General features: G+C 42.3%; 3 protein-coding genes across 4 annotated transcripts; 1 reads left to right on the top strand and 2 right to left on the bottom strand.

The window, feature by feature from the left end:
- Window positions 1-9: 9 nt before the first annotated feature.
- On the bottom strand, window positions 10-13471 carry sdhdb (succinate dehydrogenase complex, subunit D, integral membrane protein b). Its single transcript, XM_036149687.1, has 4 exons — window positions 13357-13471; window positions 9282-9392; window positions 4887-5037; window positions 10-1028 (listed from the first exon to the last, which is right to left on the bottom strand). The coding sequence occupies exons 1-4, from the start codon at window positions 13403-13405 to the stop codon at window positions 863-865; spliced, it is 477 nt and encodes a 158-aa protein (XP_036005580.1). The 5' UTR covers window positions 13406-13471; the 3' UTR covers window positions 10-862.
- Window positions 13472-15007: 1536 nt separating this feature from the next.
- On the top strand, window positions 15008-16707 carry timm8b (translocase of inner mitochondrial membrane 8 homolog B (yeast)). The gene is made up of 2 exons (XM_012878726.3): window positions 15008-15246; window positions 15618-16707. Exons 1-2 carry the CDS (start codon window positions 15145-15147, stop codon window positions 15783-15785), a joined length of 270 nt encoding a protein of 89 aa, XP_012734180.1. The 5' UTR covers window positions 15008-15144; the 3' UTR covers window positions 15786-16707.
- Window positions 16708-17596: 889 nt separating this feature from the next.
- On the bottom strand, window positions 17597-27380 carry il4i1 (interleukin 4 induced 1). 2 transcript variants are annotated; one of them, XM_021324622.2, is made up of 8 exons: window positions 27120-27380; window positions 26408-26513; window positions 26043-26257; window positions 25824-25936; window positions 24687-24888; window positions 24529-24597; window positions 24319-24455; window positions 17597-20200 (listed from the first exon to the last, which is right to left on the bottom strand). In XM_021324622.2, the coding sequence occupies exons 2-8, from the start codon at window positions 26433-26435 to the stop codon at window positions 19432-19434; spliced, it is 1533 nt and encodes a 510-aa protein (XP_021180297.2). In that variant the 5' UTR covers window positions 26436-26513; window positions 27120-27380; the 3' UTR covers window positions 17597-19431. The 2 variants fall into 2 exon arrangements, with proteins under 2 accessions (XP_021180297.2, XP_021180296.2); XM_021324621.2 differs by lacking the exon at window positions 27120-27380 and adding an exon at window positions 26702-27085.

Genomic DNA, 27380 nt, shown 5'->3' on the forward strand with positions numbered 1-27380 from the left:
CCAGATGTGTGAAGTTGTTTTTTTTTTACTGCAGTATTGTGTACATGGAGTGAAGGCAGAGCTCAGTTTTCTTTACTTCCTCCTGCAGTGATTGAAGCAAAAAAAGATGCTGAAATCCAAGTGGCGTGCAGAGAGTGAACAGACAGCCAGGAAACATACACGCCGTCTGAGAAATGATCCATTTGTCCAATCAGGTGTATTTCTGCAAACTTTTTGTACTGTACAGTGAGTTGTGGCCCAGGGCGTTACTGATGCGTCCTGTCCTGAGCTACAGTACACTCAGCAGGGCAGCATTTTGCAAAGCCATATCCAGCTTTCACCCAAATGCACGGGCTGCACAGCTTGAGGTCAGGATGCACTTCACCCCCTTCCCCCCCCCCCCCCACACCTTTACTGATCCCTCAGAGAAACAGAACAGACTGGAATTAAAACAACCGCCTCCTAAATTCAGTCTGCTTTCAGATTTTCCTGATGCAACCTTAAATTCAAGGAATGCAGTGGAGACGGCCATCAGGCAGACAAAGGAAAGCTTGTTAAAAGCTGCGGCGTGGCCCTGCTGGGTCGGAGCATGCACGACTGAATCAAAAGGAGAAAAACACACGAAGTGTTAACAGCTGTATTCTGTAAGACTTATTCAGAGAATAAGAGCTGCGGAAAACCGGAAGCTTGCAACGCAATCAGCTCAACAGAAAGACCAAGCTGGACCTGATCAGCATCAGACAAACACATTACATCCAAAATCATTTCAAAATGATAAGAATTTACAAAGAACACGTTGAATTCTTTTTTTCTTTACAATCAGCCGAGACCAGATTTCTCCCAGAGCATTAGTTCCCCCTGAGCTGCCAGTCCAAAGTCCCTTTCATTTGCTCCAGAGCAGAGCGACAGCTTTGCAGATGCCCACGTCGTTGTAGTTGAAGTAGCAGAGGCCGGCGAAGGTGACTGTGGACAGGAGGAAGAGGCCTGCGTTGGCCATCTTCATCTTTGCATCCCCTTTGACGTAGTCCGTTAACACTTGGCCGATCCCCCTGCAAGGAAAACATGAGCTGTGAGGTCCGACAGAACAAGTTTGTTAAAGACAAGCCAAGTACGCCAGCATGCTTTAAAAGAACTAAGTTCTAATGTGTAGCTGGACCAAGGCCATCCCAGATGCAGCTTCAAGTATGTGCTCTGTAGGATTGGCTGGCAGAGTGAGTCATTATTTAAACTGTAGCTCATCACAAACCTGTCAGTCTGGTAATAAAGACAGAAACGTAATGAAGACACTTCAGATCAGACCCCACCCTGCTCTGAGGTCTGGATTCAATGCCCTGCCTGACTTTAGTTTGAACTCCTTTACAGTTCTGCACCATAAGTGTAAAGACCTGACTCAATGTTTCCAGACTGACAGGATTTTAATTGGCTGTTTTGGTCAGATGGGTTTATGGCACACAGGAACTCAATAAAAAAAACACTTTAAATGCATTTTTTTAAGAAATAGATCTGAGTTTATGCAAAGGATCAACAGGTTATGGCATAAGGATCTTTATCACTTCTGGCTAGTCATGTTTATTTTATAGCACATTTCAGCAGCAAGGCAGTTCAAAGTGCTTTACATGTTGAAAACATGTAAAGTTTTCAACAGACTTTCTTCTAAGCTTTTATGGTCGACTAAAATGGTAAATGGCTTGTACTTGTATAGCGCTTTAATTAGTCCAACGACCCCAAAGCGCTTTACACTACAGTCAGTCATTCACACCCTGACGGTGGTGAGCTGTGTTAGCAGCTACAGCTGCCCTGGGGCAGACTGACAGAAGCTAGGCTGCCATACATCGGTACCACCGGACCCTCTGACCACCACCAGCAGGCAATGCGGGTGAAATGTCTTGCCCAAGGACACTACGACAGGCGGTCAGAAAGGGGGATCGCACCGGCAACCCGCCAATTGCAGTTTGAGTATTACATTGCAGTGTTTCCCACAGGAATTTGCTTATGTGAGGCGGTGAGTTGGGGGGGGGGTGGTGGGGGGGGGAAGATATGGGGGGCGGGGAAGACGACAAGTTTTGCGCGCAGGGGGGTATCCATGTGTTTTTTCCCTGCCATTCACTATATGCATGCGCGAATGCAACAACAAAAAACGTTAAATAAACATGCAAGCATATCGAGTTAGTTTTTTTTTTTTTTTTTTCTGGGGAATGTTGGCGAGGCGGTAGCGTGCCAAGATAGCGCTGCGGGACACCCTGCATTGCTACTGGATTTGGCTTGGATGTGCAGATTAACCCTCTAAAATTTAGAATTTTCTCTGCAAAGAAGTTGGCAAACTCATTGATTGCACGCAAATTTATCTGTGGTAGAGATAAGTTCAGGTGGTACAATCACAGGAGGGTTTTTGAGTCTTAACTGTGGAGAGTAAAGTGTGAGCACTGTTGATTTTTTTTATGATTTCTGCAAAGAACGTTTCCCTTGCATGTTTTAGTGAGGAGTGATGGCTTCGTAGCCCTACAACAAAATATTCTTTCAAATCTCAGTAATGGGGCATTTCTCCATGGAGATTTTTTCCTACCAAAGACAACCTCCACTTTAACGGGAGCAATGAAACTGATAATGTCTGAAATCTTAGAATGGAAATTATCTACTGACTCATCTATTGGGTTACAGCATAGAAATGAGGTGGAGTAGATTTAATTAAAGGTTTCAGCTGTGTTGTCTGTAAAAGAAAGTTTTGTTAAAATATCTGTTTTGCTAAGTGAGTCGACAGGATGACATCAACTATGCAGGCGTTGAAAATATTTACACCCTTGCTGATAATCAAGCCCAGAGTGTGTCCTCCATTGTTGCTTGTTTGATATGCTGGGTCAAAACAAAGTTATTATGTGACACAGTCTTGCTGGGAAAAACATTTTTCATCATCAAACTGCTCCTGGATGGCAGGACGGGTTTTGTGCGAATTAGTGAGAAACGTTTGGAGAGTTAAAACATTACCCGTATTAAACTGTTGGCTGTGGCTGTAAAGAAACAAAGCTGACTGCATAAGCAGTTTCCCATTAAAAACTCCCAGACTTAATAGGAGCTTACTGTCTTATTGATTCATCAGGGTGACATTCTTTGCCAACATTCTTTTGAAATCCTATTAGCTACATGGTCTCTTGAACAAGGAGAGCTTTCCTTGTTTCTCATGCTTCAATCTAAGCTGATGACATCACCACAGTGCTGGGCCCTGAGAAACCTCACATGGTGCTTAGCGAGACCTATGACCAGGATTTGCAGTGTACACCTGTGATGCTGTTTTGTCTGAGCTTAGACAAAAGAGAGCGTGGGCTAAAGCCTCACTCTGAAGTCTGCAGCAGAGCACAAAGAGGTCAAGGCTTCATTAACGTGCCGACAGCTGGATTTGTCCTCTGTCTGATTAGGGTCAATCAGCGAGTTAAACCTTTGTAGAAGTGGGGAGCTGTTGGCATTAATAATTGTCAAAACTGACTGAACTAGATGTGTAACTGTGGGTCAGGGTCATGTGATGAAGAGCTGTCCTATCACTGGCCCCCATCAGTGGTGGGCACAGCTAACCAAAAAGTTAGCTTCACAAACTCATATATTCCACAAACATAAATATAAGCTTCGCTATCGTTAAACTGATGATAAATAACAGCTAACCAGCGACTGTGTCACACGTCTTCAGACAACAGGTGCTGCAGTTACACATGGCGCATGGTGAATGTGCACAGCGCTGCATGTCTGAGGTGATAGCTGTTTAAGTTCACGATAAATGACTTTTAAACTTAAAGAATATTCCCCCCTTCATATTTCCCTCTGTGCCCAGTCAGCCTCAGCGTGGGTTAGATGCCAGTGTTGCCAGTTCTTGAAGGAAAAACAAGCAACCAGCTCTATTACCTCTTGTAAACAGTATAAATTAACAAGCCCAAAACCTCTGTTAAAAAAAAACAGACCTGGCAACACTACAGGAAGCCTGGAACACAGTGCTGAGTCTCTCTTCCCCTGTTATCAGACTATAAAAATGGGCAATAAATTATGACTTTTTGGATTACTTATTGTTGTGACATAAATACTATCAATATTGTTATATAAACTTCAGATTTAATCTGAGCATCAAGGTTCAGATTGCTGTCATGTCGTGCAGCCAGGTCAGTGGCTGTCTGTGTCAGATACTGACTTAAAGAAACAAGGTCAGCTCTGATGTTGAAGGCATCACTGGGTCCAAACATGACCTCAGTCTTTTTACTGTTCAGGTGTAAGACATTATTTTAGATCCATGACTTGATTCCTGGGATGCATTGGAGTAGTTTCTTTGCAGAGAAACTATTTTCCTTTTTAAGTGGAATAAAAATCGGTTTGCATAAACATGGTGGGCTAAACCGTGGTTTCTTAAAACTGAGCCCAGCAGAGAGGTGACGTCGGTGATCTAAAGCCACAAGAGCAATATAAATAGAGTAATAGTTTGGAGAGACAGGAGGCAGAAACACACTGGCACCATCTTCTCTTCACTCACACATACCCCTGAAAAATTAGCCATTTCACAACTCATATTTGGGCCAATAATCTAAATACTTTCTAGTAAATGAACCAAGACTAAATTGGACAGGCTGATACTGATTCTAGTTTGTCTGAGGTCTGACCTGTCCACTCTGATTTTGACCTCATCCCCTTTTTAAGGATTAAACACATAAAAGAGAAAATCTTTTCTGCCTGTGTTCTTATTGTGAGATTAGTTTATCAGGGAACCTGTCCTTGACCTTAATCTGACTTTTACTTTAACAATAAATAATACATCAAAGCGCCTACTGTTGGATGATGCATTTATAGCTTTCTTAGTGGCAGAAATTGGTCGGTTCCGATCTTGGTTTAATTTATTGGGCATTTCTACAAAAATGCAGCAGAGCCAACAGTGTTACCAATGTCCATGCAGGGTGAGAGCAGCAGCCAGGGAGTAGTCGATGACAGGGCCGGGGCTGAAGTAGGCGGCAGGAACCATGGCCAAGAGGGCGATGCTTAGCACTCGCTCTGCAGTCCAGTGCAGAGAGGCGGCTTTGGAGTCGGAGCCCGCTGGAGAGCAAAACAGAGACAGAGCACAGGTACTACTCAGGTGTGCTGGAAGCTACCCGGACCAGCACGTAAGCACAGGAATGACTTAGACAACCATTCACCTGCATGACACTTTACCCCATTTTAGCCAATTGAGCATATTTGCGAGAATGAATGAAGTAGAGAAGGGGTCTTCAACAGGGGGTCCGCGACCCCTGGGGGGTCCGCGGAGGTACCGCATGGGGGTCGCGAAAGTTTTGGTTGATTAGACACTTTTTTATATCCCACCCCCCCCCCTGCAATTTTTTTCCACTAATTGAAATGTCTTTAAATACACATTAACATGAATTCAACACACTGTAGTAAACAGATAAATGGAGGCAGAAGATGTCTTTCAGTCATCAATGCACACATTCAGCGACACACAGGAGCTCTTTCAACCGTTTCATTTACAACACCTGTCCCATCAATGTCAGTTATGTTAATAGTTCAGCATTGTATGCAATATAACAGGTATGTTTATGCATGCCAGTGGCACTAACAAGCATCACTTATTTTCCTTTTCACATTTATGTTTTAAAAATGTCCATTTAAATAGCTTTTATGCATGATTACATGCAATTGACAGACATTGTTGATCTTGCCAGGTATCAGTTTATTGTGTTATGTTTATAAATGGCAGTGGCATGGCCACCCTACTCACTGTGCCTCACACATGTTTAAAATAAAAACATGAATATATGAACCTGTGTATTATTTGAGTATCTTAGTATTAAATGCACAATAACAAGGTACATTTACACATGGCACTATAGGACCAGTTTGATATAACACAATTTTATACAATATATATAATTAGGGGGTTCCCGCTCCATCTCGCCATCAGTTTGGGGGTCCTTGGCCTGGAAAACGTTGAAGACCCATGAAGTAGAGGCTACAAGCTAGGTGAGCATATACAGCACAATGCATAGAAGATAACTTCCTCTAGATTTCATCTTAAAATGAAGTATAGAAGAAGAACTTCTTCTAAATTAATAGATTTTCGTGTGAATATATTTTTATTCATTTATTAAATTTAGAGTTTTTGATTTTAATCTTTACAAAGGAAATGTTTATTTACACATCTTTATGATGTGGGGAAAAAAACACTGTCAGACCAGCGTTACATTTTTCATCTGGTGCTCCCCCTAGTGGCAGCGTGCGCACCACATTTTGGGAATCCCTGGTCTAGATGATTTTCAGGTTAAACACTGCATCCTCCTCACCTCTGAACAAGTAGGAATTGTCGGTTAGGATTCACTAACAAATATCTACCCCTTTAAATCAGCACTGCGTAAGTTTTAACCCACGTATTAGCTTAAAGTACTTCTTGATTCTGAGATCATACAAGTTGCTAAATGTTAGAAAGTTCACATATTATTATGACCTGAGGAAAAAAAAATTAAAAATTCAATAAAATAGTGGATTTTTAAGGCTTTTTAGCTCAAGGCTCATAAAAAAATGTTGCATGACCGATGACGTAATTCGTGGATAGGCGTTGATCTGTTGACATGGTAACAAGATACTTCCTGGTTGCAAACTCGCTTTCTCAAAGACAGATGGATTAAACATGGCTAAAAAGTGTGTGGCTTATGGTTGGTCAAATACCAACAAGGATAATGTCTCTTAACACACATTTCCGAACCCAAGAAGTCCCGGTGTTGTGCGAAATTCAGCTTGCCTGTGAAAATCTGTTCCCCTCTGTGTGGGGAGCTGCAGCCAGAGAGGCGGGGTTTCACGGCGCTTCTGATCGGTTTCTCGGTAAAACAACTCATATAATCATGTCAAGATTGTAACATTCAGTTTAATTGGCAGCTGTTGTTTACAAAATTGTAAAATAAAATAAATAAATGCTGTCTTCAGGCAGCTGAAATGTCCATATTCTCTCCTCTCCTCCTCACTCATCGCGCAGTGAAGCGGAGAAATCTTGCTGTCATCACAGCAGCCTGCTGTGAAGCGACATGCTCTCTACACTACCTCTCAGCACGGCACTGCTGTGCTGAGAGGTAGTGTAGAAAGGGCAGTGTGCTGAAAGGGCTATGGGTCTATCAGCCGTCATAAACGACGCCAGACAATCGAGCTTCAACGAGTTGTTTCCGTGTTTATATCCGAACGGTCAGCCATGACCGCGATTATGAGCACCAGTTCCAATTATACATTAGCAAACCATTCCGTTTATTCTCCTAAAATGTTTTTCTCAGACTTACCCGAGTCGTAACAGACGCTTGCGTCGTCTTTCGTGTTAAAGGCATACTATGCAACATTTTTCAGTTAATTAATGTATTCCATACCGTTTTGGATGATTAAATGAGTCATTTCAGGTCAAACAAAGGTTTTCTCGGTCGCCCTGGGGGTCTGTGGGGGAAATACCGTACTTGCAATTGCAGGAGCCCTCGGCCCGCACACACAGAAGTCTCGCTTTACGGCGAGAACTCCATGTGTTTTTGCCCTGCCATTCACTATATGCATGCGCGAAAGCAACAACAAAGAACCGCGTGTTAACGTCAAATAAACATGCAAGCATATCGAGTTTTATTATTATTATTATTTTTTTTTTTTATGTTGGCGAGACGCTACCGCCTCGCCAAGATAGCGCTGCGGGAAGCTTGATGTTCATACCTTCACTGTGTTAGTCATTGTTTGTACTGCCGTTTTTTCCACTTTTCGTTGCGGTCGCCTGTCTGCTAAGCTCAAAACAACCGCGCCTGGCTTGACGGAGGAACCAGAACAGCTGAGCATCTTTATGACAGTGCACTTTTACTTTCACCCTCTGGGGGGAGCCTCGCTGGAAAATCAACCCCGGTTGCATAGTATACCTTTAAAATCATCACTTTGTGAATCGCCATCTGAACTTCTCGTGGTGTACTTCATTGAACTCTCTGTAGCGTAGCCTGGGCAACGCCCACAAACTACGTCATCGACCCCAATTGTGGATTTTCAGCTTAGCGGTCACCGAGGGACTATTTTAAGTCCTTAAAAAAACGTTTAACGGCGCAATCACGATCTTAATGCTACATTTTTTGAAAATATGGTCACTAATGCATGTATTTCCGAGTTGGTCGATCTCAGAATCAAGAAGTACTTTAATTTGAGATCTATTAAATGACTGTTCAGGTCCATTTACACCACTTGGTGCGCATCGATGCTCCGTTCAGGTCGCCCTTCACAACAAAAAGTCGGATGCCTTGCTGAATTGCTGGTGACCTAGAGCGCTGCTATCAGATTCCAAAACATGGAGGGAGACTAATTCATTTAACGACAGAACAGAGTTGCCAGTGGCCTTCAGGGGTGACCTTGCCTGCAAGCTGAATTCTCTCGGTGTTTGTGCGTTCACATACGCACCACAATCCATCTCGTCCCGCTCCCATCCCGAACCAAAAACGGTGCGGGCCAATCACGTTGTAGTATTACAATTCAAGGAGGGACACACCAGCTGTGATGAAAGCAAGAGGTGCCGAGTCCACAGCCGAACCAGAATTTAAGTTCTGCTGCATGTTCCTCCTTTCCCCTGCTACACATCATCAACCTGGCTGGCCAGGTTACTTCAGGAGGGCTAAACATGGATGTTATACAGGTCTAGCGTCCCTAGTGGCTAAAAGGAGCACTGCTTTAACGGAAACTACACTAATTAAAGCACATTTTGGTTTTTAAGAGATAAACATTAGGAGCTGTGCATCAGAGCTGCTCGATAAACGGAACTAAAACAATGGCAATTAATTGCGTTAACGCCATCAGTTCAATAAATCCCCATTTTTCTCCGTTTTTCTGCGCTTTAAACTATGTGTGACCTTCACCACCTTGGTCAGTGTAATGTGCGTCAGCCGCAGACATCGGCTGCAAGGAAGCTGCCTCCAACACGCTGAATTATCTCTCTGGCATGCAGAGTGGGAACTCCTGATCCTTTGAATATGTTAAATAACTGTTGCATTCACTGCAGGGGAATTGACATTTACTTTGTGTTGGACTTTTTTCAGCCCTACCACTTCCCTCCTGCAAAACTACATGAAATGCAGCACGATGTGAAAAGAAGAGCCCCTGTACCCAACATCTGCTCTAAACCGCAGGCCGCTTTCAGTCCTCTACCTCAAAGGCGAAATGAAAAAACAAAAAACAAGGTTGTGCCAGCAAAGTGGCCCATATGTGGCGTTAAGCACTTTACCGGTGGGTTTACTATGTTTACCACACGGCGAGCTGAGGGTATGTACAGACACATTTGCTGTACTGACCATAGAGAGGCTGTGATGAATGAATCCTTGCAGTCAGCGGGAGGGGCTGCTGGCGCTCGTTGTGAAGGACCACGGCTGGCCTGGCAAGTAGGCTGCTTTGGTAGAACAGCGCTGAGGAGAGGAAACAGAAGAACCTCGTTTAATCAGGCACAAGTTGTCCGGGTAAAACCCTAACCCAGGCAGTGGAACAGGTGGAAAAGCATCTTTCTTCAGTTCTAGTTCTAATGTTTCCACATAAAACACAAGGAGGTTCTCAGGAGGCTGTGAGGTCGCCTAGAAACTTCAAATACATAATAAAATGAGGCAGATTACGGTAGAACACCAGCACATGTAGCAAAAACAGACGCAGCAGGAGACGATGCGATCCTCTGGGTCTGCTGAGCTCCAGCAGCCATTGGACGAGAGACGGGGGGTGGACATGTCTCCAGCCTATGCTAGGACACCCAGGACAGACGACTCCAGCATAGACCAGCGTATTATCAGCCTTTATGCACAACTCTGAGAAGGTTTCAGTCGCGTTGAGGTCTGACTTTGACTAGGCCACAGAACCTTTGGGCCTTTTCCGTTGTCAGAACTCTCGTTCTCGAGCCAGTTCGGTTCAAGCACCCTCGAACTTTGGTGCTTTGTTGGGAACAGACAGCCACTAGTTTTGGGCACCAAGCATACCAACCCTATGTCGAAATGTATAATTAGTTTTTTATTTTAACATTATAGCCACCGTTAAACACCATGAGAAAACGAATGACTGGCACTTTTAAGATTATATATATAAATAAATTACTGTGCTTTATCAATTTAAACTAATTTAAACTAATGGTCAAACCATAATGGCTGACCAAAAAGGGAAGAGACTTCAGGAGAGAGTCAGAGTAGAAAGGATAATATTTTGATAAACATACAGACTCTTTTCCTGCTGTTTCTACATTAAAATATCATTTTTACCAGCTCAGGAAAACTACAAATAAGTTGAGTAATTCACTTTACTGTGTTTGTGTGTTTAGCATTTCCTTATGTCTTTTTTATACTGTATTTCTGTCTGAAGCAGAAGCAGCTATTCTGCGGTGCCTGAGTTGAACCACTTTTCATGCAGTAGCACCTCTTTTTTCAGTGAAAACAGCTGCTGGAACCAGAACGGCTCTGAGCTGCGTTCTATTTGATGCCCTGACCTGTTTTTTGGGTGATTTTTTGCTCACAGTCCTGCTTTGATAGAACCGGTGACATAAATGAGGCACGAACACGTTAATGGTGGATGGCTGTTCTGTCCACCCAACCAGTTTAGGCCAATATTCAATGTTCAGCAGTGATGTCATACCAAGGCTACAGGTTTCTGTGGCTTCAGGAGGCCTAAGGATGTCCCTGTTCTTAGTTAAGACGAAGCCTCCCAGCTTTGACTGGACTTCGGCACGGTGAGATGTGAGAAGCTTCACCCGCCCATCGCTAGCCGCTAAATGCGGCCGCAGACCTCTAACCCTCTGGTTTAAAGCAGTGTGACGCAACCCGAGACCAAATCCTTCCCCCCTCCACCACCGCTGCGTCACAGCTGGCCTGGTGTGAGGTCGGTGGTGAGATGCGGTGTGAAGTGATGTCAGATGTACATTTACATATGAGGCTGAGTGAATGCCTCACAGCTCAGCCAAATATCTCTACTTGTGTCGTCCAAAAAAAACTCCTGTTGAAGAATGTAGAAGAAACAAGAAGCCACTGCTGCTCCGGGTGCAGCCTGTAGGCATACGTATACGCTCATGGTTTTAGTGTTTTAAGTTGCTTAAAATTCAGGAAGTGCAAAATAATTAGCAGATAAAAACTAAATGGGGCCAAATAAAAGCAAAAATGATCAAGAGAAGAACATCCTGCCACAGAAAACAGATACTGGTAAACCTGAGCCTCAGTACGTCTATCAGTGAGTCATAAAAGATTTTATCTAGGGAGCTTCCAGCATCTTTTCATTTGTTCTGCGTCTCACAAGCGTTCTTCTTTGTAATCCAAACACCTCAAACTTGGATTCATCCGTCCACAACACTTTTTTTCCAGTCTTCTTCTGTCCAATGTCTGTGTTCTTTTGCCCATCTTAATCTTTTTCTTTTATTGGCCAGTCTCAGATATGGCTTTTTCTTTGCCACTCTGCCCTGAAGCCCAGAATCCCATAGCCGCCTCTTCACTGTAGATGTTGACACTGGTGTTTTGTGGGTACTGTTTAATGAAGATGCCAGTTGGAGACCTGTGAGGCGTCTGTTTCTCAAACTAGAGATTATCTTCTTGCTCAGTTGTGCAACGCGGCCTCCCACTTCTTTTTCTACTCTGGTTAGAGCCTGTTTGTGCTGTCCTCTGAAGGGAGTAGTTCACACCATTGTAGGAAATCTTCAATTTCTTAGCAATTTCTCGCATGGAATAGCCTTGATTTCTAAGAACAAGAACAGACTGTCGAGTTTCAGATGAAAGTTCTCTTTTTCTGGCCATGTTGAGCGTTTAATTGACCCCACAAATGTGATGCTCCTGAAACTCAATCTGCTCAAAGGAAGGTCAGTTTTGTAGCTTCTGTAACGAGCTAAACTGTTTTCAGATGTGTGAACATGATTGCACAAGGGTTTTCTAATCATCAATTAGCCTTCTGAGCCAATGAGCAAACACAATGTACCATTAGAACACTGAAGTGATAGTTGCTGGAAATGGGCCTCTATACACCTATGTAGATATTGCACCAAAAACCAGACATTTGCAGCTAGAATAGTCATTTACCACATTAGCAATGTATAGAGTGTATTTCTTTAATGTTAAGACTAGTTTAAAGTTATCTTCATTGAAAAGTACAGTGCTTTTCCTTCAAAAATAAGGACATTTCAATGTGACCCCAAACTTTTAAACGTATGGTGACGTCATCGACCAAAATTAAAACTCATATTTCCATAACCCTGCGATGGACTGGTGACCTGTCCAGGGTGTACCCCGCCTCTCACCCATTGACAGCTGGAGATAGACACCAGCAACTTCCGTGACCCCACAGTGAGTTATTTAAAATAAATTCACTTTTAACAATTTACTTTAAATAGTCTACAAATTTAATTTATTAAGGCAATTTATTTTTAATAGCTCACTATGCAATACAGGATCGATGTGTTGATGGATGAATTTCAAAAACCAAAGCAGCACAGACGACAATTTTAACTGCACAAACGAGGCACTAAAAAGAGTAGCCCACAGAGCAAAATGGGGGGAGGGGGTGGAACTCTGGATGACCCAGAAATAATAATAATCTTTAACTGCACAAACTATTCAGTCAATTTACCAGTTTTTTTTTTGTTTGTTTTTTTAACATGGGTGATGTGTCAGCTTCACACAGCTCACCACACATTCAACCAGGATTTCCCTTTTTTCTGGGAGAAACCCTGAATTATTAACATTAATATGCAGCATCAAGTGTTGAGTTTCATTATGACTGATGTTTTCTGCTAAATAAATGCTCGGCAAAAATTACATCATCATTTTTCAACCTTCACTTTATACCGCGATATATACCGTTACCGTGGAGGGATTTGATTTATACCGTGATTTTCTCCATCCATCCCAGAGGTTAACACGCTCCAGCAGCGGTCAGGTGGAGCCCCCCGCGACCCTAAAGGAGCACCTTTGACTGGGAATGTTACTCAACAACAAACGGACACGTTGCGATTTTTAAGCTGTTGACATCTGGACCCAAGGCTCTTTGGGCGCTGACCTCTGACCTACAGCTTTCCAGGAAGTGAGGGAACCCTGAACGTTTGTTTTCTAAACGCATGCGTGTTGAGCCATAACGTGGCCGTGGTTTCGTCGTGCTGACAGGTAGCTGCGCGGTTATTTCAAGCTGGGCGACCCTTCCAGCGCCCATTTCCAGATGTTATTTCTAAGGCGACCAGCGAGCAGCGGTGCTTCGCTGGATTAGCTTTGCTTTGTGTCGTGAACTTGACAGCAGACCCTATCAGCCGTGGTTTTTCTTCAGCCTCCCTCCCTCACCCCCTCTCCCCTGTCACGTCCTCTCCACGCCCTGCGGCGCTCAGGTCCAGAACCCCCCCACACCCTGAAGACACACAGCCGTACTCACGTTTTACACTCCTGCGACACACAGAACTCAACCTGACGATGGCCGCCATGATGACTAACTCACCAAGGTCAACCCGGTTACCCGGATGTAGTTGTGGAGTCGTCAAGCACAACAAAGATCCTGAATATTCTAGAGAGGGCTCACTCCGTTTTTGTTCCGGCAACATGTTGCTATGGGTGAAGTTTTAACTTGTTGTAGACGTTTTTTGATGTCATTTGTATTAAGTTTTTTTTGCCTCAAAATGAACGATGTATAGGAAAATTGTATATTCTTTATGTTTTTCTGTGAAGTCCCTGAAGGTTTGGAAGTGAAGCAGAGGTTTCAGTCTTTATTCTGCTTTTATTAGTAAGGGAAGCATAAGCTATCTTATCTAGAAGCGCTTGAAAATGTGAAAATGTAATTTATTTTATTTCTTTGATGTCTTTCTCTTCCGGGGCCCCTTTACAGTAGGCCTATAGTTATTGCTCCTGTTTTTGCAGCAAAAACCAAACTATGGGTTAAGTACTTTTTTTAGTCACCCAATCCATTTTTGATTGGTGACTTCCTTGAGTTGTGTCAGCAAATAGGCTTACAGGTCCCAATGTACAAAATCCATTTGTGACTTTCTGAAGCTTTTGGAATGTGTATTTTCAAATCACATATTCAACACAGTTCAATATAGATATAGCGATATTCACATACGTATTTACAAAGAAAAGAAAAATAATGTTTTGAGTTAATTTGGTTGAGCAGATCTGAGAATGCATGGAGTCCTGAGCACGGTTTCAAATGTACGACCCAGTTCTGGCTTATGTTATTTGTTAAATAAAGGTTATTTTCCAGACTTGTTATGCCCTAAAGTGCAATATTTCAATTCAGACTCAGTAGAGTCCAAAAAGAGGGAGCAGATACCAATTTATTTGATTGATTTGCAGTAATTATCAGAAGCCATTAAACTAGCATTACTAAAGAAGGACCATAAACATAACAATCAAGCTGTTGATATTCTATATTAGTTAAAGGGTTAGGCTGGATTTCTTAAATTGAAGTTCTGGGCAGTTGTCATTATAGTTCCCTTACCTGTAGCACAAAGGTGTTATTTCACCATGAGCTTGTTGGAAATCTAAATCAATTCTTGGAATAGAAGAAGCTAACAACTAGTCAGATCTACACTTTGTTTTTTGCTGACTTTAGCAGTTTTAAAAAAACTCAAACTAGAAATATTCATATCGGTGGGATGTAATGCCATGTTAGTGGACATTACCAGTCTACAATTTCCCAACAGACCAGTGTTAATGCTGGTGATGTTTTATTCAGTCGGTCAATGTTATTGTCAAACTTAATTGATAATCCTTGTAATTACAAGTGGGAAGTCTGAAAATCCATTAACAGAGCATAATCATTACCAGAGCATTAAGACATACAGTAAATAAGGAAACTACTGACAGAAACATACAACCTATGTGTATCTCTGGAATAAAGCAGCAGGTTTGCGCACAGATATAGAAAAAGAAGCGTTCACGTTTTCAAACGGAATATTTTTAGGGCCAGAGTAAACGTGTTTTTACCATCAACGATCTTGGTGAACGTAACGTCCTGCGTCACAGTCTTGACGCAGAGTTTTATAGTAGTGGGATGTGACTCATCAGCGTGTGAGGAACATCCGCGCGGCGTGTAGATCGGCGCTGTGTCGGGACTTCCTGGGGATGTGAGCCGGAGCGGCACGCGCCGGTGAAGGACACTCCGTGCACCGCTACCCCGCGGCTCGTCAGCTCGCTCTGTGGACTCCGGTCGGTTAGCAGGACCCTCATGGACAGCTTTGATAATCTCAGCGCCTCGGAGAAGGCGGAAGCCTCGGAGCTTCAGAAGATGATCGCCATAGAGCAGCAGAAGGCCCAGTTTCAGGCTCAGGTTCGTACCCACACGGTGTTCTGTCGTCTCCCTGCAGCAGACAGAGCGCATGCAGGGGGCCGCGCTGTCCTGTGGAGACACTAAAGCGTCCTTAAAGAACCAAAACTTAATCCTTTATACGTCCCACACTGTACTGAGGCTTCATGTGGGCCCTGCTAACGCTTAATGTACTGAAGGCCTCATCTCAACCCCCGGATGAGGCTCGACAGGTTACTGCTGCAACCCAGCAGCTTATATGGGAACCATGGATAGAGCTGCTGTGGTGTTGGACCCTGAGTTGTGTTAGATTACGTGTCTGTGTGTTATTGCTATTCAAACGTGATCCGAGTTGTCCCTCCGAGCTTCTGACTGTCTGCTGCTGTGTATTCCAGGTGCACACCTTCACCGACGTGTGCTGGGACAAGTGTGTGGACAGTCCGGGCTCCAAGCTGGACTACCGGACTGAGACGTGCCTGCAGAACTGCGTGGAGAGGTTCATCGACACCACCTTGGCCATCACTAACCGCTTCACACAGATGGTGCAGAAGGGCGCCCACTGATCCTGGGCCTGGCGGGAGAGGACTGTCGGCACGTAACCCAAGGGCTTTGTGCCATGTTGGATGGAAGAGGATCTGAGGAGGACTGTGTGCTTTTGACTGGTGGAGATGTGGGATGAATTCTCCTGATGTTTCTGGATGTGATGGGATGTTAGTAGACTGAAACATGTTCACCGGTGGAATCCCACCTGTTCTGGAGGGAGATCTGTGGAGTGTCCATGGTCTGCAAAAAGCTCTGATTTCAGTCTTATAAGATATTAAAACCTTTAAATATTGTGAGCTGTTTTTCTGTCTCCAGCTGAAAGAACCACATAGTATAAGCTACATCAGAATTTTCTATGTAGCATGAAAATATTCCAGTTTATTTGATGCAGATTGTGCCACCAGAACCTATAAACACACCTTTGATTTTTTTTTTCTCTCCACGTTCTTTTGTGTTTCAGAGCGATCCTAGAACAGATCTGATTATAGTTTTTTTTTAGAATTTGTAAAAAACTAGTCCACAATGACAAACTGAGAACATAGTTTCAGACATGTTTGTAAATGTATAAATAATGTTGACATTTAAACAAAATAGGTACCAGCGTGGGTTTGCACGGATCTTCCCGTGCTCCTTCCGGTTGACTTAAAGTTAGTTTTTTCCAGGGATGTTCAATTGGATATAAGTCAGGGTTCTGGTTCTGGCTGGACAAGAACGTTCCCAGATTATCTTGGGTCGTTCGTCAGAGCAGGTTTTCATGTAAAATCTCATTCAGGCAGACTTCTCGTCCAGTTTTTCCCTAAAAACACGTTTTCAGTTAGTTACTGTGGGCTGTTTTGTGTTTGTTATGCAGATTGATTTAGGTATTAGTTTGTGATGTAACACTTTCTGATTATGCTGTAAGTGCTCAATAATAATACTGGAAGACAGGAATGGTCTCACTCATGTCGTCTGTCTTTTATTTAAACGGCTTATTTCCATATTGAAATAATTACATTAGCAATATTTTTATTTTAGACTGTGCTACTCAACCCCAGCCATAACATTTTCAGCGTCATTGTGTTTTTCTACAACTAGCCAAATGTCTGCTGTGAGACAGAGTATGGTCCAAAAGCCTTAAACAGCCCAGAATTATTTTTGCTTCCATCAAGCCACATTTATTTTGAGGTAGTGGATTTTTTGCTCATTCTTCCTCCTAAAAGGTCTCTCAGCGTTTTTGCTCCCTTAACCTTTGACTTAGTAGCCGCAAAGAAACAGTTTGATACCCATACTGTTTTAGCAGCTTATTTTAACTGGTCGTGAAATTGTCATTATTTTAAGGACCTATGTTTTTAGAAACATGTTAAACTGTCATGTATATTTCAATTTAATGGTATCTATTTCTTTTGGAAGATTTTATATTCCACCCTATTTCAGTTGGCTGTGGTCCTGATTATGGATACGGCCCCTGATGCAGCCAAACTACCTGAGTGACCCTCTGCTGGTAGAGATTACTAGTTAGAGTCAGCCAATTTCCTTGCAGCTGGCTATCAGGAGGTTATGGAAGATTATTTAAAATCATCTGTTAGTCCAGGTACGATCTGACAATACATGGCCACTACAAACGTCCTGTGGGAAACAAACTCTCTGCGTCCCTAGAAAAATCCAGTGGGACTTAACTAAGGCTGACATGGTGAAGGGCCAAATGGCAAATATTGGAAAGTTTGGGTTTATTTTTCAAAAGTTCTTTACATTTTTCTGTGAATTGTTTAAAGGACAAGGCTGTGGAGCTAAGGCTGAACCAGGTTGATCTACACAGAAAACAGATGTTAGCAGAGAAGCCATGAGCAGCTGGTTACAAAGACGTGTCTGGGTTTTAATATTGTATCAACCAAAAGAACTGAAATACAAAACATGTCTGACATAAAATAGTACATGGTGCCAACAAGGTTATTGCTAAAGATTTATAAACTTGGCACACAGTCATGGACAAAACTGTTGGCACCCCTCTGTTAATCAAAGAAAATTCCACAATCGTCACTGAAATAACTTGAAACTGACAAAAGTAAAAATAAATAACATTTACTGAAAATGAACAAATGAAAATAAGACATTGCTTTTGAATTGTGGTTCAACAGAATCCTTAAAAAAATAATCTAATGAAACAGGCCTGGATTAAACGACTGCACCCCTAGAAGAGATTGGGGATATTTGACCGTATGGACATGTAAAACTGAGGCGTGTCATCTGATTAATATTACAGATGTCTTCAGGCTTGTAACCAGTCACTGTTTCTATTTAAAGGGTTACATGTTCAATCCACACAAGTTCAAACTAACAGTAGAAAAATTGGCCCTTGTAAGGTTGCAGACAGAACAAACACATTTTGGAGCACAGCTCTGGCTTCATTTTTGAACACAAACTATTTAAATTGGTTGGTTTCCGGACATGGAGACATTTAGATTCACAATCTAAATGTCTTTATTTACAAGCTCACTGGAGTTGCTTGTTGCACTTTGTCAATCACAGAAAAAGAACGAGTTAAATAATTGAAACCATTTGGAATATGAAACCTGTATCTATGATGAGTGCACTTTACCGCTGCTTCAAAACTAGGTTAAGTAATGCATTTATTTGCTACATTAACATAGGGGAATGACTTGGTGTCAGTTATTCAGGTCAGTCAACACAGAATTCATAGTGTAGTGCTGGCAAAGAAGAGTCACAGATGATGACCATGATTCCTTAACTACTGTTCACTGGGGATCTATTTATGAAAACTGTTGAAGATGTGAGTTTGTCCTGAGAACCTTGTTTGAATTTAGAAATGTTCATTTAAAGTTACTGAAATAAAGTACAGTTTAGAGGGGAAAAAAGCCATAATTACTGAAGTACGAAGTGGCTGAAATGAGCCAAATACTGATTAAAAATGTTCATAATAAGTACATTTCAATAAATGGAAATTTATAATAATGTTCCCTGCTTCGCAAATATTCCAAGTTGAGCTAAAATTGTTATTAACTAACGCTACAATTATGTTGATTAAAATGCTTAAAATTGACTAGACATGACAGTTCAATTAATTCATTTTGATCAGCGGCCTTTTTTGATATGGGTAGTTGCCCAGGGTGGCATTAGAAAGGGGGTTGATGAGCACCATATTAAAATTAGAACTGCTCTGTCAGCTGCACCAAGAACAGATCTTTATAGCTTTTTTGGATACAGCCGATAGGGAGTTGGCGCCTGAGCATTGAGAAGGCACCCCCTGCTTGTTGGTTATAAAATAGGAGGATAACAGTGTGTATGCTGTCACCCACAGATCACATAGGGAGAGGCATCTACGTGAAATTATCCTGAGATGTCTTCTTTTCCTTTAGCTAGACTGACTGGGAGTTATTTTTTAACTACATTCAGCTGGGAAAGGGAAATGGGTGTTGAAGGGCGAAAGAAGGAGGGGCTTGGTAGGAAATCCATTCATGCAGGAACCACCACTGATTTTGAGTGAATGAATCAAATGCTTGGCTTGTACAAGTGGAGAAATGTCAAACCATTAATACTAAGACCAACAACAATCTCTAGATCACAATAAAACAGACATTACATCAGGTTGGAGAGCGGACCGGGGCTCAAGATATCGGACACATTTTAAAAAGGCGAGCTTGTAAAAGAAAACCCTTAACAGGCATGAAGCTAGAGAGTCAAGCTGTTGATGTTCTTAGCTGCTCTGAGAGCCGACTTCATAGCCGTTTCAATCCACCCATGAGGAAATGCTGTGTGCTCCCCAGCAAAGTGCACCCGTCCATCCCTCTGGAACAGTTCTCGGGCGTAGTGTCCCTGCTGGTACGGAGTGAACAGGGCAAAGGCTCCCAGACTGTGAGGGTCCAGGCCCCACTTCTTCACCAGCCCCCCTGTATACAGCGGTCGGATGTACTCCCCATGGATTTTCACCAAGTCTTCCAGAGCTACAGCCATCAGATCCTCCTCACTCATCCCCTGGAAGAGCGTGGAGTCATCAGAGCAGGTGTAGGAGGCCAGGAGGGCCCCTGCAGTGGTGCCTGGGAAACTGTGGCTGGGGTAGTAGATGAAGCGGGAGGGCCGGTCGGTGATGCTTTTCCCTCCTCTGATGCCCTCTTGCTCCCAGAAGCGTTCCTTGAAGCTGAGCACCACCTTTGTGGAGCTGGCATAATGAACGGAGCGCAGGGCCTCCATCTTATCGCCGGACAGCGGGGGGTGGAAGTCAATGAAGAGGGTGGCCTTGGCTGTAGCCGTGACGAGCGCGTAGTCCACGGTCACGTTTGACAGAGAACCAGCGTCGCGCCTGTCCTCGTATGTCACAGTCACATTGGCCCCGCCTGTTTGGTCGACGAGCTTCACCTTGGAGTTCAGCAGGATGGTGGCGTTTAGCACTTGGTAGAAAGCTGTAGGGAGGTGGTCAAAACCGTCTGTCACTTCAAAGTACCTGAAGAAATTACACAGAAGCAAAGTCTATATAAATGTTTTCTTTGAAGCATTTTATTAGATTACACGTGCAAAGACTGAATCCACAAACCAGTTTTTTCTTGTCCCAGTTTTGTTTTTTTGTCAAATGTGATGTTCGTTCTTTGAACAGATTTAAAATAATCCCTGCAAGGTCAGCTGTATCATCTACCTACCACCAGCCAGCAGACAAAGTCAGCTACGAGGCAAGAACAGGGTATGTGGCATGGCTAAATAACCTGAAGGAGCACAGAAGTGAGAGCTGGATCTAGATTAGCTACCCTGCTAGAGACATACTCATGCTAGTAGAAAGACATTTGTCCCAATCTGCTTTGGGGCTATAAAGATGCTTTAGGTAATATTTAAATTTACAAATTTTCTTTGCCCAGAAGGGACCATTCTACACCATTATCATTACTAGAGTGAACCCTGCTAAATGTCATGATCCATTAACTGGTTTCAGTGGGAGGTTAAAGGTGCGACTCTGGTAAGGTAATTTTATTGAGATTAAATAAATATAGGGAAAATGCTGAATAATCATGAATAAAAACGTGGAGAAATGTACAAAGAATATGGTACAGAGGAATAGTTATATTATTTACAGAAAATGCTGTTAATAATAAATGTTTTCAAAGAAACGGAAAAGGTCACTGAAAAATATACATAAATACACACTCTAGAAGTATACAATAATAGACACTATATACATAGAGGAAAGGCTTAGAAGTGATGAGAAAATATTTGCTGTATTGTACACAGTGAAATGCTGACAGGTGAGAGCACAATTATATCAAATAGATGAAGTGGTAAAATGACCAGTATGGTGAGTAAACATAATCAGAAAATCAAAATGATGAGGATATTCTAATGCTGTGACAATTATTCCATTTTGCTAAGTTTCATCATCTTGTCACACATTTCTTAATCCAGTCTGATTGGTCCATTTCTCTCCATTCATTACTAGGAGCCCATTTGTTATTTCTTGCATCAACCAATTACAGCTCTTAGAAGCTGTCAACCACATCTAGCAACGGGGTCAACCACACCTAAATAAAAAATTTCTCACTATTAAGCTAAAATTCATTGACATGTATTTTTTGGCTAGGACCTTTCTGAGAGGACGCTAAGAATCTTTGTGAATACAGGCCCTGGTCATTGAGATGTAAAAAAAAACCAGTAATGACTATTTCAAAATCTTTACCTCAATGTGACATATACGAGCATCATTTAACTGAAAAAGCAAAAAATAAAAAGCTCCAACAACCTGTTTGCACAACTACGCATGGCTCTGAACTAACCCTGTGCGGAAGCAACTTTTGGTTTAGTTTCTACACCCAGTCTTCTTTAAGTTCAGAAAAAAGTCCACAGCATTATATTAGGACCATGGCACAGAGAATGAAGTCACCAGGAATTGAAGAAAAGAACATCAAACACAGACATTTAAAAAACTGGACATTTCCCCAAAATTAAGAAGATGAAAAGAGGTTGACTGTAACTGGTCATGGCTGCAGACAGCAACATTGCAGGAGCTGCAGGAAGCTCCCACCAGTACTGGCTGTCTTCTACATACAAGGACAACAGCTGCTGGTATTTTGTGTAGATGGATGAGTAGGGTTGTGAAAATGACATCTCACACTGTCACAGAATCTGATCATCTTTAGATGTGGGGTCAGGATAAGTTGTCCCACCAAAGAAGACTGAATGCTGAACCTAAATTAAAGTCCTTCCATAAGGTATTAGTTTAACAGTTTGCACACTTGTGCAACCGAGTTGTTAATTTTTTTTCCTTCAGCAAATTTATTTGCTTTTCACTATAATTGCACAGCATGACCATTAATGTCACATTAAAGGTGGAAAATATTTTTGAAATAATTCATCACGATCTCTTTGGTTTACCATAAGTAAACCCAGACATTCAAGCAGGAGCATGTTGAGTTAGCAGAGCCACTCTACATCCATCTGTAGCTTTTCTAAGGCCTCCAACATGCTCACACAGATGGAACATACATGGAATGGTGATTGTGAATGCATGAACAGAACAAAAGTATTAAAAGGAACAATAAGTAATAATGACATCTGGTGTTTCAAATCAGAACAACAACCCCCCCCCATTCATGGAGTTTCATACAGCCTGCCAAGTCAAGACAGACGAGGATGCTGCGCAGCTAAATTCAAGATGACGCGTGAAGACTATTCAGCCAAAGCAAGTTGTTATTATTGAATAAACAGCTTGCCCAGAGAGACGAGAAGATCTAGAAAAGGCCATCAGCCTGCCACTGACAACAGTCTATGCGGTTTCCTCAACGGTCCGTTGCTGCTGTGAATCCCTACTAAATTTTTACTCACACAGGACAGGTCTGTGATGTTGTATCCTGTTCTGTTTTTGGTCTGCTTATCTTACCGGCTTCCATGTTAGCAGGCTGCTGCTCTTTTGCCAAAACAGAATACCAAATGCTGCGCTCTGTTTTGGCCACCCTGGGAACTCTCATGTGATTGGCTCAAGAACCAGGAACTAAACACAAGCATGTACCTCTAGCTTTGAAAGGATAAAAGCTTGACAGACATTGAGGACTGATTGTTTATAGGGAATATTCCTTCCATCCCAGGTGACAAATGATAATGATTTAGATTGATTTTACAGTAAATATCTTGCTAATTGCTCCTTTAAGCTTAAACTTGAACGAGATGACTCTTGGTTTAAAAATTTTTTTTTACCCACAGTTTTTAAAATACATGTTTGGTCCACAGTGGTTTTCCTAAACAGCCTGTTTATTACTAGGTCTGATAAAAAGCTCTTCTTCGTTGAGCTTTGAATAACAATAAAGAAATGTTCTGCCAACTGTGTTCTTAGTATGGAAACAATGACACACCTAAAGTAAAATCAACAGATGTAAGATGCAGAATGTTTGTAGCTGTTATATCATCTGAAAGCCTTCAGATCAGCTCCAGGTCAATTATTCCCTTTTGCATTACACACTCTGTCACATTGTCCTTGCCTACTTCCCCTCAATTCCCCTTAACCAATTGTCAGCATTCGCAGAAAATCTATATTTTCAAAAGAAAAATGTAAAAATAATATTTTTGCATTTGCCATGTGTGTCACTATGGATTGCTGCGCTCAACTCGGCATTTTAAGAAAAAGTCCATGGATGTTAGGGGACCTATTCTCCCAGAAAGGAAAATGAAAGCAAAAACTGGAAAATGAGAAGTGGAATTTTCTATTTTAGGAAATTTTTAATATATGAGTGAAAATCGTGCTCTAAAAAAATATGTCTATTTGCATTAACCACTGCTCATGGAAAATATTCGAACCATTCCTGAACTGCAACTGGAGGCCAAAGACAACAAAATGTCCCTGCGCCGTACTTTACACTTCAAATTGTTTCATATTCATGTACCAAAGTACATCAATTTAATTAACTTCCAAGGTAATTAAATTGTGGCTGCAAATATTCATAGATGAAGACTTTATATCACTTAGTTTCTTTAATGGGGATTCTGATCCATGTGTTGTTGTTTTTTTTGCCAGTTTGGTAAACTTGTGCAATTATGGAAGACTTATGAACCCTGATTTAACCAAAATAGCTGAGCAGAACTCTGTTGAAGAATACTATAATGATAATACTGTGATTACAGTGAAAATATTCCTTCAAATTATGACGTTACAAACCCAAGGCGGGAATAATCGATGCATGGTTTGGACAAAATGTCCTGTAAAAGGTAGCTTCTATTTACACCTGAAAGATTCAAGCACTAAATGACTAAAAGCACAAAGTAAGAAATGAACTGCATCCCTTTAGCTCTTCCAGTTTTCCTCACTTTGATCCTTGATGGATCAGCATGTATTCAGTCCTACCCAGTGACTCCTGAACCCAGCCAGCTGTTAACAGTCCCAGATACCCAGTTCTCCTCCTTGCAGGATGACCCCCAGTGAGCTCTAAGGCCATTTTTCTATACAGCTGAACCTTGCAAGCTTTTTCTACACTGTTTTTATTTTCTCCCTCCTGCCCAGTTACTCAATTTTCTAAACAAGTTTTTGCTCACTCTCCCACTGCCTGGGACCAGGACCCTGGAAGGCTGCAACTCTAAGGAATCTCTTACTCTGTGTTGTCATTGATGTCCGCCTGTATGTACAGCATCTCTATCAAGGACGTGTAGAAGAGGCTGTTTTCATTGAGGATGTCGCCGATCATCCTCAAAGCACCGCGGCTCAGGTTGCCCTCCTTCACCAAGTATTCCTGCAGATCCCAGACCGTTACTGTAGTCTCCGTGTCCTCTGCCATTCCAACACTGCACTGACTGAAGTCTTACCTTCACTGTATAGGAGTCATATTTGGTCAACATGGCACTGCAGCCAAGTGCCTTAAGGTCATCCCTCACCTGGACCCAGATTACAACACATGCATTGAACAAAGTATCCAGAACAAGCATAGCAAAGACCATTTTCAGTTCTGTGAACATCTACAGACCTTCCAGAGTGTCTGACTGAAGAGTTCAGCAGCTGATTTCCCCTTCTCCCTCTCATCCAGGCTGTAGTTGAGCACACTGGGGTTATTCTCCACAGCATAGGTTTTGTGCAGCCTTCCGTTTACCAAGTAGTAGGTGTTGAAGTCGTCTTGGATGAAGTGATTCAGAGGAATTTTTAATTTGGAGATAAAGGAAAGCAGAATCCTGTGAAAAAAAAACAACCATATTGTGTTAGCTTTTCATAATGTCTATGTTGGAGAGATTTTCCTTTATTCTTTTGAGGTCTATAAAAAGTGAAAAATCAGTGAAAAAATGGTAATAGATGGCATATCTAATGACATATCTAACTAATTAGACAGTATATTGTTATACAAAAGAAAAGAAAATACAGCCTTTTTAAATTATATGGCTCAATGCTGTCTTCATTCACTTTTATTCATTTTATGAATCATCAGTCATTTATCTGACTGATGATCAGTGTCTCAGATCACTGTAGGGAGTTTTGCTTTTCTGCCTCACTGCTTGCACCTTCCAGTTCAGGTTAAACTTAAGGTGCTGGATGACATTTAATTGAAATGGTCCTGAATAAAAACTGTATAAAAACAGCAAAATGCCCTGCTTTAACACAGCCTCCCATGCTATGTGATGCTCAGCTAATAAAGTGCATCTGATTAGCAGCTCCTGGCTGCTGCGTTCCCTCTTTAATCCCCCAGAAGCAGCGAGGGTCGTCTCAGCTTTACCAACGGCCCTTGGAGGTGGCCTTTGCTGCGTTTAGTAAGTAATGTCACTATGAAACGTGCTAAATCCTCTCTGAACCATGTAAGGAGAAAACCGGGTTTCATTACACCCTGATAGATCAGATTTGTTGTTGTTTGTTTACCATACATTTATCATTTCAGTATTCCTTAAAAAATGTTCTCATTCTTCCTCTTAGCGCGGTTGTTTTCATCTATAGAATAAAAACAAGAGAGGATTCCTGTAAAGGGACAATACGTCAGAGTTAAGGGGAAAAAGCTTTTGCACTCATAAATACAGCTGCATCGCTCCTCTCTAGGAAAACTTTGATTTAACAATGGTCCATTGCCAGCATTAATACCTGTACACACCTGCTGCATTGGAGCGCTCATGTTGCTACTCACTTATGGAAGCTTGGGATCCTCATGGCTCCCACTTCAGCATACCAGCCTTCTCTTCTGTTCCTAAAGGTCTCTACCCGTCCTCCGACACGCTCACTGGCTTCTATTATGGTCACCTTTTTTTTTTTATCCATAGATAAAGAAACATACTCATCACCATGGGAACATCATCCGCAGTCACCCTACCTGCCCTTTAACAGGCCGTTCCCCCAGATAGACAACCTTATGTCCTGCATCTTCTAAGACCTTGGCAGCAGTCAGTCCAGCCATGCCCCCGCCGATGACTGCCACGTGCCGAGGCGTCCCGGCCGCAGGGAGACCTTTCATCACGATGTCCAGGAGCTCGCTGTAGTCAGTGTCTTGGAGGCACTCATAGAGAGGGTCTCCCGTGATTCTGCTTGCTGCAAAAACCACAACTCCCACCAGAACCAGCGGAGCTGAGAGACCGAGAAAATGAGCACCAAATGAAACCATCCACTTTCAGTTTGTTCTCCTTACTTTAAACGCCACCAAGTGATGAGCCGCGACAAACGATGTCACGTCTGAGTATAACCGTTATATTTCTCAGCCATCTGTTCAGAACTTACCAAACTTGCACAGTGCCATGTGAGGCATGATCTGGAGAAGAGAGCCCCACAGACTGGACCGTGTGCTTCTGCTGTGGTTCCGGATGCTAAGAGAGGAAACAGAAACCTAACAAACACAAGCATGGTTTAGGTTTACACAGAGAACACAGATGTCTAACTAAATTAGACGTATTTTGTTAAAAACATACACGCACACAATGCACTACATTTGGAGCAAAGCCTTAAAATTACTGCATTTTTCTTTTAAATAAAAAATTAAAACGCACTGCCAATTTCATAGCTGCATTGACTCACCTCGGTTAAAGGGAATGTATTGTAAGTTGTTGCAGACCTAGGCATGACTGAGCAGAAATGACCCCGAGTCGCCAGTGAGGCTAAAGTATCAGAACTGTGAGGCTGAGTGGAAAACCTGGGGAGCACGGGACATGCCACTCTGCCCACCAGGTCATTTTTATGATGGAACCTCAGGTCTTCCAGAACTATTTTCCCACACCGGCTCGAGAGTCAACCACACTGAACAAATCAGATTAGTGAGGGTATACCAGCCATCAGCACACCTCATTTCCTCCATCTTCCCTCATCTCAGGATCTGACCTGAAAGTGCTCATTCGGAAGTATCCAAAAAAAAAAAAAAATGCTCAGGCTCAGCTTACAGCCACATTTTCCTTTAACACAGTTAACAAAGTTTTAAAATGAACTGGTCCTTACTTACCAGTGACAGAACGTGGAGAGTGGACTCTTCTGTTTGCTATCCACAGGGCAGGAAACACATGTAGTTTATATACTGTAGAAAATGAAAGCAAAAGGAGGACTGGAGTTTCATTTTCCTGACTTCAGGACTGAAACTCAAGGAAACAAATCTTAAGACCAGGCTAATGTAGTGGATTGTCTAATGTGCAGTCATGGGGAAAAGAAAGTACACCTTCTTTCAATTCCAAGATTTTACATGTCTGGGAATAATAAAAATTGATCT

The sequence above is a fragment of the Fundulus heteroclitus genome, chromosome 18 (assembly GCF_011125445.2).
Source record: "Fundulus heteroclitus isolate FHET01 chromosome 18, MU-UCD_Fhet_4.1, whole genome shotgun sequence".
NCBI classification, from domain to species: Eukaryota; Metazoa; Chordata; class Actinopteri; order Cyprinodontiformes; family Fundulidae; genus Fundulus; species Fundulus heteroclitus.

What these genes read in the sequence shown, in the direction of transcription:
- timm8b (XM_012878726.3), top strand. Translation starts at nt 15,145, where the DNA reads ATGGACAGCTTTGATAATCTCAGCGCCTCGGAGAAGGCGGAAGCCTCG. An exon ending in AGGCCCAGTTTCAGGCTCAG is followed by an intron (nt 15,247 to 15,617) that starts GTTCGTACCCAC and finishes TGTGTATTCCAG; the next exon opens with GTGCACACCTTCACCGACGT.
- il4i1 (XM_021324621.2), bottom strand. Translation starts at nt 26,746, where the DNA reads ATGCCTAGGTCTGCAACAACTTACAATACATTCCCTTTAACCGAG. An exon ending in ATACATTCCCTTTAACCGAG is followed by an intron (nt 26,514 to 26,701) that starts GTGAGTCAATGC and finishes TGTGTTTGTTAG; the next exon opens with GTTTCTGTTTCCTCTCTTAG. An exon ending in TAGAAGATGCAGGACATAAG is followed by an intron (nt 25,937 to 26,042) that starts GTTGTCTATCTG and finishes AAAAAAAAAAAG; the next exon opens with GTGACCATAATAGAAGCCAG.
- sdhdb (XM_036149687.1), bottom strand. Translation starts at nt 13,405, where the DNA reads ATGGCGGCCATCGTCAGGTTGAGTTCTGTGTGTCGCAGGAGTGTAAAA. An exon ending in TTCATCACAGCCTCTCTATG is followed by an intron (nt 5,038 to 9,281) that starts GTCAGTACAGCA and finishes TTTGCTCTCCAG; the next exon opens with CGGGCTCCGACTCCAAAGCC. An exon ending in CTCACCCTGCATGGACATTG is followed by an intron (nt 1,029 to 4,886) that starts GTAACACTGTTG and finishes TTTTCCTTGCAG; the next exon opens with GGGGATCGGCCAAGTGTTAA.